General features: G+C 41.8%; 1 protein-coding gene across 5 annotated transcripts in view; it reads right to left on the bottom strand.

Moving 5' to 3' along the window:
* Positions 1 to 326: 326 nt before the first annotated feature.
* herc1 (HECT and RLD domain containing E3 ubiquitin protein ligase family member 1) overlaps positions 327 to 12,213 on the bottom strand; it is an 80,931-nt gene continuing 69,044 nt past the window's right edge. For all 5 annotated transcript variants that reach the window (XM_060940759.1, XM_060940762.1, XM_060940761.1 and 2 more), the window contains exons 70-78: positions 11,914 to 12,052; positions 11,661 to 11,830; positions 9,981 to 10,150; positions 7,579 to 7,744; positions 7,428 to 7,504; positions 5,640 to 5,892; positions 1,950 to 2,102; positions 1,010 to 1,315; positions 327 to 926 (exon numbers count right to left, since the gene is read on the bottom strand). In XM_060940759.1, coding sequence (XP_060796742.1) covers positions 741 to 926; positions 1,010 to 1,315; positions 1,950 to 2,102; positions 5,640 to 5,892; positions 7,428 to 7,504; positions 7,579 to 7,744; positions 9,981 to 10,150; positions 11,661 to 11,830; positions 11,914 to 12,052 — 1,620 coding nt within the window. In that variant the 3' untranslated portion in view covers positions 327 to 740. The remainder of the gene's footprint in view (positions 927 to 1,009; positions 1,316 to 1,949; positions 2,103 to 5,639; positions 5,893 to 7,427; positions 7,505 to 7,578; positions 7,745 to 9,980; positions 10,151 to 11,660; positions 11,831 to 11,913; positions 12,053 to 12,213) is intronic.

The raw sequence follows: 12,213 nt of genomic DNA, 5'->3' as shown, positions 1-12,213 counted from the left end.
TTTCTTGGACCACTTTTGTTTGGTACTAACCACTGCATACCGGGAACACCCCACAGAATGGGTCATTTTGGAGATGCTCAGACCCGATCATCTCACCATCACAATCTGGCCCTTATCAAAGTCACTCAGATGCTTACACTCGCCCATTTTTCCTGCTTCCAACACATCAACTTCAAGAACTGACTGTTCTCTTGCTCCCTAATAAACCCCGCCCCTCGACAGGTGCCACTGTAATGAGATCATCAACATAATTCACTTCTTCACCTGTAAGTGGTTTAATGTTATCGTTCGAGGTTTCACAGCAAATGAAGAGAGAAAAAAAGTAATCAAGTTTGAAGCTTTTAATTGTCTCACTATATGAAACGGTGTGGAGGCAATTCCAAAATTAAAACAAAAATAAATATGGACTTAAAACAATTTCTAATGAAGCATTATACACAAAATGTACAAGATAATTTCCTTTTTTATCAATTTTAGATTTTCTTGTAATTAAATTGGGGGGGGGGGGGGGGGGGGGGGGGTGTTAATGCCAAAAAAAGAAAGGGAGGCATCAAAGTCAAGAAGACTTGTGAAAGAGACCAGAATATTTCCTAATTGATGCCGTGGCCCCTGTTAACTTCACATGACCGCTTTAATGGCTAATAAAAGAAGTGAAAATTAAAACAGTGGATTTTTGTTTGCTGTTTAAAAAAAAAAGAGCCCAGTCAGATTTCACTGCGTCTTTGTACGTTGAGGCTCAGTCAGTAGTCGGTGTCCGAGCCTTCTGTGTTGTCCACGTTCCGAGACAGCATGTAGTTGTCCATGTCGATCGAACGACAGTTATTGATGGCATAGCGTAGCCGTTCTGCCATCACTGATTGGCTGGAGTAGGGCGGGAGGCGGAGCTGGAAGAAACAGGTCTGAGATGTGGGAAGACTGTCATACGGCTGTGGAGAGAGAAACAGAGAGAATAAAGAAACAGAGAAAGGGACAGACAGCAAAACTGTGTGTGTCTCTCTCTCTCTCTTACCCGGTCCACCTTCATGATCTGGAAGCGCTGCGAGATGTCCGCTGTGTTGGCGGGGAGGCGCGAGCGACCGGAGACGAAGCGCATGAATAGCATGCGTTCCTCATTTGAGAACTCGTCGAGCGTCTGCCAGAACCACTGCACGAGCTGCTGCTGCTCCTCCACCTCCCGATAACGCACCACCTTCTTCAGCACCTCCACGCTGATCTCCGCCAGACCACACACCATCTGCTCCAACTGCCGAGCCGTCAGCAACGACAGCAGAGGAACCGGCACGATCCACGACATGCCCTCTCTCACGGCCGCCACCTGACACACACGCGCACACAGTCAACTCCAGAATTATTGGGACCCCTCCAAGTCAAAATTTCAAACACACACATACCAGGTTACCTCTGCCAGGAAGTTGCAACTTAGCATAAAATTATGAGCCTAATACACAGATCTGGGGCACAAGGTCAATCCAAATATTTTGCGATGATCAAAAGAGGGCATTCATGTGAACAAATCTGAAGGAGGACCAATTTTGTTGGACATGACAAAGAGAGTCAATACTGCTATTTAAATGTCACAAATTATACATTTCAGGGTGCTAATACTTTTGAAACCAGTGCCCATCAACTGCCAGATCAATCCTTCAGTGATTAATATTATCCAGAAACCTCCATAAAACACAAAGGAAAACAGCAGGAGATGAGCTAAGTAGGTGATTATGAATGAGGGCGGAGTTTAAGTGTCCTGCAGCCACTTGAGGGGGCGTGGCATGTTAGTCATTTCTTTACCATCGCATTGTCCTTTCTTTCTTTCTTTTTTTTCCAATCCTGCTTTCACTTTACTGTCTATATTGTGTAAATAATAACTAGGTTCTGTGGTTAAATTTTATAAACACCACTTCCAAACCTAAAAACAAACAAACAAAAATCTCTCTCTCACACACACCCACCTGACGGTCAAGCTCGTGTAGCCGGTACTCTATGGCACGTTCTACATACTCCTTCCTGTTGGAGAAGGTCAGCGGGATGCTGTTTCCTCCCGGAATGATGGGCACCATTTTCCCATCAGCACTCTGACCCACAAACGAGTCCAGAGGAATCATCTACAAATAGAGCAAACGTTTTGCATTTCTCTAATCGTTCCTATTTTAAATAAATATTACTGCAAATAGCTGGGTAACGACATGCAAGTTACAAATCTCATCTCATATTTGTGGTGGCCTGTGAAAACCCGTCAGAGGTTGTGAAATATTTTTGTTTCTTTCTTTCCTCTCTAACCTTGCCTTGGTGTCTGCCTGCACTTTTAAAATGTTAATATCACAAAACATTAATTATAAGTAATAAAGCCAACAGAACAGAAGTGACACAGAATTAGTGATTATTTCTCCATAAATGTTCAGTTTTAATAAATTAATTTGATTTGAATGTAAAATGGAATGTAATGCAGCCTGTCTGCCACTAGGGGGCGAATTCTGACTTCTGACTGTGTGGTATCTGTTAAAGGTCTTGTTCAGAAAAACAACTTTACAATCAGAACATTTTATCTACATACAGGATTCAGTAAGTTAAATTTTAGACCTTTTTTTTAGACTTTTTAAGACCATTATGAAAAATTTTTTAGATCAACACGAAGCATTACAACCTGCCCTACCCCCGCCCTTCCCAAAAAAAAGACAATCGAGTTCAATTCTCAAAACAGTCATTTGTATTGGTAAACTATCAGGGATACAAACTGATTGTGTGCTTATTTATGTCATATGGCAACATTAGTACAACATTAGCACATTATGTCACATAGCAACAAAAGTACAAGACAATAGAGTGATGCATACAATCTATACAATATCCAAGTTCCTCGGATTGACCAACCTGAAGGATTACAGGCCCCCCCCCCCCCCAAAAAAAAAACGACCAAAAAAAAATCAGTTCAATTCTCAAAAACAATGTAATTTTGTATTGCGTCTGTAAATGTCAAACTGACAATCAAGTAGAAGACAATTTCTAGTGATACATACAACCTACACAACCATCTGAGTTCCTCTCCTTTAGCACTGATCTCAGCTTCAAGGGCTTTCACTTCAGCAACTTTTTCTTTGTGTGCCCTTCTGAGGGCATTAGAAAGTAGCTATTGTTAGTTTTTTCTTTTTTATCAGACATCTAATTTTTTTAGGTTTGTTTACCTGACATGTTTTGACGTACGACTGTCGTCTTCCTCAGAGTGTCACCGGATGTTATTGGTGACGCATCTTTTATCAGCTGATGTTTCCAAAGGCGTGGCCTTCCTGTCTGGATTGACAGGTCGGTCACGCCTTCTACTGGCTGTTCGTCCCCTGCAAGATGGCACTCCAGGTATGGGAGAGCATGTATGCTCCCTCATCCCGGTTGATGGTCCTCGGACTTCGCTTACGGATCTCTATGGCCTCCCTGATAAACATCAGCGCTGGATCAGGGAGGCCATAGAGATCCGTAAGTGAAGTCCGAGGACCATCAACCGGGATGAGGGAGCATACATGCTCTCCCATACCTGGAGTGCCATCTTGCAGGGGACGAACAGCCAGTAGAAGGCGTGACCGACCTGTCAATCCAGACAGGAAGGCCACGCCTTTGGAAACATCAGCTGATAAAAGATGCGTCACCAATAACATCCGGTGACACTCTGAGGAAGACGACAGTCGTACGTCGAAACATGTCAGGTAAACAAACCTAAAAAAAATTAGATGTCTGATAAAAAAGAAAAAACTAACAATATTCAATATAAGACATAATGAACGTAATCGAAAGAGTTTGAAAGTAGCTGCTCTCCTTAATTTTACTCACAATTGAACACATGTACAAACCATGCTGTACCACTGTAAACAAACAAATAAACCCTTTCAGCTCACATTGTCTTCGTCTACAAGATTTCAGCATTCAAATACAACTCATATATTGTTTTTTTAACTGACCACAGGAAATGGTAACTACCTCTACATTAACTTCACAGTTACCACTAGTGATCAGCAGATGGCGCTGAATGACCACTGAACAACTGGGGGAAATGATGCCCAACACAAAATGAATACAGGGTGACGTACTGTACGTCAACTGCCCAGTGCTTTAACACTGAATAAACTCGTTTTTATGAGAGGAGCCTTGCTTCTTAAAAGTTGAGCTGAAAGGTGGAAAATGAGCAAAACTGCAACAACTCAGCACACTAGACGCCATTAAACAAAGAAATCTACACGCAGAAATCAATTCATTCACGTATTTACACATTCTTCAATTCACTGATGAAAAAGATTCGCACTTAACACATTATATTACACACAAAACATATTACTAATGGACATTTTCCCCGTGGAGGTAGCAAGTTATCAAGAGAGTGTGAGCAGAACACAGCTTACACGGGCAAACTTAAGTCCCACCTTTTCGACGTAAAAAAAACCACTTGTTTATACAGCTCACTTACTTGTATGTGCATCAGAAGGTCCTGTGCGGTTCCATGACCCATGAACTGAGAGTCCATGTAACGTGACTGCACCTCTCCATTGCTCCAGAAACGAATGTGGAGGTCCAGCTGTTTGGATTTGGTCGATGTGTTGAAGCTCTCGTCAAACATTAGCACATACTGGCTGCTAATTGACTTCACCAGCTCTCTTTTTATAAAGTCTGCCAGGCCGAATCTTGCAATATAGGCGACCTTGTTAGGTCCGCAGGCGAACGTTTTGGCAATCGTAGAATCAGGAAACATTGCCTGGAAAAGGCCGTTAATGTTGCTGCTGCTGTTGTATGATAGATGAGAGGTCACTGTGTGTAGAATCCAAAGTACCTCAGCTTTTGACATCTCCGTGAACCTGAAAGTCACCTGACTGTTATTTGGCGAATGTTGAACAGCTGGACCAGGCAGCGATGTTGGCTGGGATACTGACAAAAAGCTTGAGATCGGCTGGCGACGTTGCGAGCTCTTCACAGCAATCTGATGTTTTCCAGCTTTAGCGTGGGACTCCAGGGCCTTCATGCCTAAAGTCCCCAACTGAATTATTTTCCTGCAGACTTTGCAGCGAGCCGCATACCTATCACCTGCTGTGGCTTCTAACCAGTTTCGAAATTCTTCACGTTCAAGCCAAGCTTCATTAAACTGACACTTTCCCATTTTACTCACTATTATTCGACGCGCTATCCACACTCTTCATCGCACTGCCAACACAACCGCTAACCTCCTCTGACTGCCACAGACTGCATAAACTCGGCGGGAACTTAGAAGGTAGAACTACGGTAGGCGGAGTGGACAAACTGGACCGCTGCATGCTTGCCGCGATCATCGGTGATTGAAGTTTTTTAGCAGGCAGACAACAACGCAACCGGCACATTTTTTATTAATGTTTTGGAGGCACTTCTAGGAACAGACTGAGCGGATGTAAGAATTTTAGACTTGGATAAATTAAATTTTAGACCTGGGATGAAAATGTGTGTTTTTTAGACATTTTAAGGCCTAAAATGTAACTTTCTGAATTTTAGACTTTTTTAGACCCCGCGGGAACCCTGCACATATTTACAAACAGTCAAATATTAAGAAGTAAGTCATATCTCACACGTTTTTAAACTTGTTTCAAGTGTGTGTGTGTGTGTGTGTGTGTGTGTGTGTGTGTGTATATACACACCTCATGGAAGTTCTGCTCCGTGATGCTGCTGTCCTCCAGGTGCAGGATGCTGTTGAGCGTCTGGACGTACAGCAGGTCCACCTCCTCCAGGTCCTCCAGCGTCAGTGGGATGCAGCACAGCTGCTTCCACACCAACGGAGCCAGATGCAGGTCCAGAGGTTTCTTGGTGCGGATGGCCACGCCCATCAGGATGCCCAGGAACTTAAACTGCAGCAAATGCTCGTCCAGACACGCTGAGGGGTTCAGCAGGAACCTGAAGTTTTACACACACACACACACACACACACACACACACACACACACACACACACACACACACACACACGAGCTTTCAAAAGACAATAATGAAATAAACTGAAACATTGTCCTGTACCTGTGTGAACGCTGCCATGGTGATATTCATTTTAACATGCTCGCAAGAACTAAATTTTTTCTTAAATCTTCTTGTACAACAAACTTGGAAGGATAATCAATTCATATACACTTTAATTACCTGAGAAAATTATTTACCTAACTTACTTTATGCTTTAAATTACTTACATACTTGATAACTTGCTCTTCCGTCTGTATTATTTAAAATTACTTACATAATTAACTAATTTAAGTACTCACTCAATTTACTTTACAGAATGATCTTACTGAACTAACGTTACTCAACTTATTTACACGAGTTAATGTGTTTACGTATCTTACCTTAATTAACTTGTTTATATAGTTCATTACGTATTTACTTCGGTAACTAACATTTATTTTTACCTCCACCAAGGAGGTTATGTTTTCAGTAGCGTTGGTTTGTCTGTTAGCAACATTATGGAAAAAGTTATGAACAGATTGCTCTGAAATTTTTCCCAGAGGTGTGACTGGGCACAAGTAACAATCCATTAAATTTTGGCGGTGATCCGGATCACCGTCTGGATCCCGGATATTTTTTAAACGATTCTTGGCGGAGGTCTGCACTCTCCGAGTGCTTTTCTAGTATAATATAAAACAATGAGGCTCATTTATCCATCTTTTACTAAAACTGCATGTTAATGTTTTGCGTAAAGCAATCCAACCTGCAAATTTTCTGCCAGATTTAGAAAAGTGCAAAGCGTGTTCCTGACACAGCTTATTTGCATCTAGCGACGCCCACAAAACTCCATAAAAAGGTAAAGTGCACAGACAGCCAGGAGCATGAAATGAGAGATCAGGGTAAAGACTGAAAAGTAGAAGTAGAAGTTATTTTGACTCACTTCTCTGCCAATAAAATATTTCATAATAATAATCATCATCATCATCCCTAAATCTTGTGTCAGCTGAGGTGTTTGTTTACAGCTTGCACCTCTGCGCAGACAGACCGGCCCGTCCTCCGTTTATGCACCAATTCTTTTGTCATCTTTAACTGAATCATTTTTTAAATTTGCCTTAATTTATGGGTTTATGTCGACCCCCTTTTCTTTCTTTAATTAATGGCAATAATGGTTCTCTTAGTCCCTGATCTCGTGAACTAGCACAAGGATGAGTTTTTGATCAAGACTCTAAAGTTATTCTATACGTCTCTCTGGAGAGGGGCGTCCACTAAACGCTGTAAATATAATAAAAATTAAAATAAACAAACAATTTAATCTCTACAGAATATTCCAGATATAAAAGTGCAATAATCCAGGTAGATTTCATGATTTGAAGTTTACATCAGTTAATTTTCCTATGCATAAATTTACACACGCGAGTGGGATACATACTTTGTCTGTTTGTTATCATGGGCTGTGGTTAAGACACGAGGGTAAACAGTAAATCTGAACTCCTGACCTGTCTCTGTTGTAGCCCACTTCTGCGGTGGCGTTAGGAGAGGGGATGAGCAGGTCCACTACTCCGGTCTCAAGCTCCTAAACACACACACACTTTGTTATGGTGATGTCTGACTAAGCGTTTCTTTTATTCCAGAAATTTTATTCCACACCTGACACATTTCAGTAATCGTGTCATCAAAAACTCCTCCAGCGTCGTCCGCTCCCTCTCCAACCAGCTTCACTTTCCACGCCCGAGACGGCAGCCTGAGATCAGACGCGTTCAGCTTCACAACCTGCCGAGCAATCTGCACGAAGATGGGCTTACACTTCCTCCCGCTTCATACGAGAGAGAGAGAGAGAGAGAGAGAGAGAGAGAGAGAGGGATGAGGAGAACTAAAATGGATTTTAGAGCTGTTTTGTAACTACAGATGAATTACTCAATACTGATCCCATGGTGCTGTTCAGTTCTGGACTCTGATTGGTCAGAAGGGAAGGTGTTGATTAATTTTCTATAACAGCAGCCCTGACAGTAGTGCTGCTGCACATCACAGGTTTATATACATTAACACACTCGTTCTAATACGTTATCGCTTCTATAGTACTTACAGTGCTTTACCTCAAAATAAACGCCCCCTCACTGCTAAATGTTCCATAGTTATAATTATACTGCACAGTGCCAAATTCCCCAAACCTAAAAATAAATACCGCTACTGACAGATAAATGCCCCCTGGCCCGTGAGAATACAGTGACACCCTGGCAACAACTGAAGACAATAACAACTATCTATCAACATCTCATCATCCTCTGGAATCCCATATCAACACCCTAGCAGTAGGGGTGGGCGATATGTATCGTCTGCGATGTCATCGTGAATGTTGTTTTGACGATGTGTAATTTTGCATTATCGAGTTTTTTTAATTAAGTTGCCAAAAATCAATACAGAGCGGAGCAGACCCGGCGCCAGACACGGACTGACGGACGGGCCTTGAATTGCTTTGGGGGGGGGGCACACATTTTATACGCCAAGCCAGGGCAACATAACTATTTCTAGCAACCCAGGAGAGCAGCACAGACGTGACGAGTTAAATATTCTAAGAAACCTATAAAGCAACCAAAACAACTTTCCAAAATGTATCAAACATTGCTCAGCATATTAAAAGTTTTTTTTTTGCTCCGCTGGCCTCACAACGCACAAAGCTGATTTTGGGTATCTACCGGAAGATGTCGTGTTATAATCCCGTCCAGCAATAAAATGTGATTGGCTGAGACAGCTGCTCATTTACCCAGATACCATCTGAAGAAAAAATGCGATTGGTCGGTTGGTTCATTCCATGTCATTAACCCATTGGTTCCCAAGAAATATTAGTCCACGTTTATAGCAATGATCCAGAAATTATTACTAGTGTTTCTGTACTCACGGATAATAATGAATGAACCGATCAGCCGATTTTGAATAGTTTCAATACATTTTAAATTGAGCACATTTTTCTTTATTATTGTTATACTGAAAAACTTTGCCTTGTAGTTTACGGGTTTTTTTTGAGGGGAAAAAAAAAAAAACAAAGAAGAAGAAGCTGTGACGGGCTCCTATCAGGCCAAGTGCGGTCACTCGCCGGCCACTTTCAGGCATCTTTTTCGGATTAGTGAGACCAGACCCTCTGAACATGAATGGGGAGATATCAATACTGGACTCTGTGAAAACTAACGGTCGCGAAGAGCATATGATTGAAATCGCCATGAAAAGTTGATTATACTTGAGTGTTAGGTTGGTTCTCATGACTCAGAAAAAGCTTTAAAATCCACTTTTCTCGTGGATTATTTTGACACTGCGCAGGCGCAGTACTTCTATAACGGCAGGAGAGGGACAGCGGAGCACGAAGCTGCAAGATGATTGGAAAGCTGTTGGTTCAGATCGACATATGATTGGTTGTTGGCAGCGGAACAGGCGGGATATTTGCAGACCCGTACTGCCGTCAGAGACGGTTGATTAGAATGTTTGCTGCCGTTACGAACTGTCAATTGAATTATTCATTTTTATTAATTTAAAGTTGTTTAAGAAAATAAATATGGCTTTTCCTTAAATACTTGTGTCACTGCAATGATTCTTTTAGTCATTGTAATTATTGTAATCTTTAAGCAAGTGTTTTTTTTTTAAATATCGTCAAAATATCGTTATCGTTAAAATCCTAAAAAATATCGAGATATTATTTTTTGCCCATATCACCCACCCCTACCTAGCAGCCATCTAGGATCTGATAGCAACTGCTTAGCAATGTCCTTGCAACAGCTAGAATGCCATACTGACACCCTAGGAACCTAGTAGCAATCTTTGATCTTTTTTTTTTAACTTCTTTCTTTAAACTTCATTCAGCTGGTGAAGAGATGACTGTTTATAGCTGCTGTAATGCAAGTGAGAACAGGAACTCAACAACACCATGACATACAAATGGATAAAAAAATTAAAGTCCTTTAATTGAAAACAAAAGTAATTGGCGGATTGATGTGGTATAAGAGGAATAAAACACTCTGGGACGTGCTGTTATTGTAGTTAAATACGCATAAGTTACTGACCGAGTGGAGATTCTCTTGACGGTGATCTGAGGGCCGTAATTCTTGCCCTGCACCATGGTCTTACCGATGGAGCGCACCATCGGGAGCATATACACACGGGGCGCCAGCAGAGGGCGCAGCTGCCCCTGTACGATACCCCACGTCCCGGGGTTGTAATGAGATGTGCAACTCTGAAACACACACACACACACACACACACACACCACTGTTATAAGTAATGTGTGCAATAACACTCAAGTTCCTCAACACTCTTCACACAGTGCTGTGCATAAGTATTCACCCCCTAAACTTTTCTACATTTTTTAGTGTTAAAATCTGAAACTGAAATGTACTTAATTTGGATTGTATAGTTTGCAACATTATTTACAAATAAAAATAATTTGCAAAAGTATTTGCCCCTGTGGGTTATTTGTGGCCAATCCCTAAGGTGCCCACTCACCAATTAAAATTTAAATTTTTAAAAATTATAATTTTTTTACACTGCAAAAAAAAAAAAAAAAAAGATGACTTTGCAAGTGGCGGCACGGTGGTGTAGTGGTTAGCGCTGTCGCCTCACAGCAAGAAGGTCCTGGGTTCGAGCCCCGGGGCCGGCGAGGGCCTTTCTGTGCGGAGTTTGCATGTTCTCCCCGTGTCCGCGTGGGTTTCCTCCGGGTGCTCCGGTTTCCCCCACAGTCCAAAGACATGCAGGTTAGGTTAACTGGTGACTCTAAATTGAGCGTAGGTGTGAATGTGAGTGTGAATGGTTGTCTGTGTCTATGTGTCAGCCCTGTGATGACCTGGCGACTTGTCCAGGGTGAACCCCGCCTTTCGCCCGTAGTCAGCTGGGATAGGATCCAGCTTGCCTGCGACCCTGTAGAAGGATAAAGCGGCTAGAGATAATGAGAATGAGATGAGACTTTGCAAGTAAAAAAGATCTCAAATAGTCAAATGTATCTAGTATTTCCACTTAAAATTACATTAAAGCAAATATAAACTTGTACCCATTTCTAGACATTTTTACTCATTTCAAATTTCCATGTCTTGTTCTGTTGGCAGATATTTTTTCCAAACTCTTCAACAATGATTTCTAGAATGAAATAAAATGAACTGCCAAAAGAATAAAAATATAATTTTTTTAAATGTAAAAGCATCTTAAAACAAACTAAATTATTTTAAAATCAGACACAAGATCTCATAATATAATAGATACATTTGCCCATATTCAGGATCTTTTTAATTTCTAGGATATTTCTTGCTGTAAAATACTGAATTTAATGGTGTACAGAAGGTTTTGGGTTTTTTTTTCCTTTTTTAAAATAATCAAACCCTGACTTATACCTTTCCAGAACTTTTTTCCTGGATTTGTTTTGATTGCTGTCTTGGTCTTAATGACGCCATTTGTTTAGGTGTGTTCTCTAACAAACTCTGGTGTGATCGTGTGAATATCTCGTTACACCAGAACTAATTTAGTGGTTTCACAACAACAGGGGATGAAGACTTACGCAATTGCATTTTTTTTTTTTTTAATTTGTAAATGATTTTGCAAACTACTCATTTTCCACAAAACTTTTGTGTAAATTCATGACACAAAATTCCAAATCAAGTGCAGTTTGGTTCCAAATTACAACACTGGAAAACGTGGTAAAGCTCAATGGGGGAGTGAATACTTGTGCACATCACTGTGCAGGTGTGTGTGTGTACCTGGTTGTTAGGGCTGAGGTTTAGCAGTCTCCAAGAGGAGTACATGAGGTCAGAGAAGTGGTAGAGCAGACGTAGCCGAGCTCTCAGTGCCTCCACGCTGACGTCTCTGAGAGCGCCGTACTGTGGCGGAACACACACGGGTAGACCCAGCTGCAGCGGCATGGACGAGCCTGCACAAACCATAGCACAACATTAGTTTAGACACAACTACAGTATCGTGTGTGTGTGTGTGTGTGTGTGTGTGTGTGTGTACCTGGTGCTCTGGGTGGCACTGACGGAGCTGTCCATGCGGCACTGTGGCATCGTCCTGCTGAAATCTGCTGGATGTTTTTACCCTGCAAAGCTGTGATGACAGCCGGTTCACGTATGTGGTTGGTGTGGCCTAAACCAAGCTATGAGACACACACACGCACACACACACACACACACACACACACACACACACACACACCATCATCATTATCTCATCTCATTATCTCTAGCCGCTTTATCCTGTTCTACAGGGTTGCAGGCAAGCTGGAGCCGATCCCAGCTGACTACGGGCGAAAGGCAG

Source organism: Neoarius graeffei, chromosome 15 (assembly GCF_027579695.1).
Source record: "Neoarius graeffei isolate fNeoGra1 chromosome 15, fNeoGra1.pri, whole genome shotgun sequence".
NCBI classification, from domain to species: Eukaryota; Metazoa; Chordata; class Actinopteri; order Siluriformes; family Ariidae; genus Neoarius; species Neoarius graeffei.
This window is presented reverse-complemented; position numbering and strand designations above follow the sequence as displayed.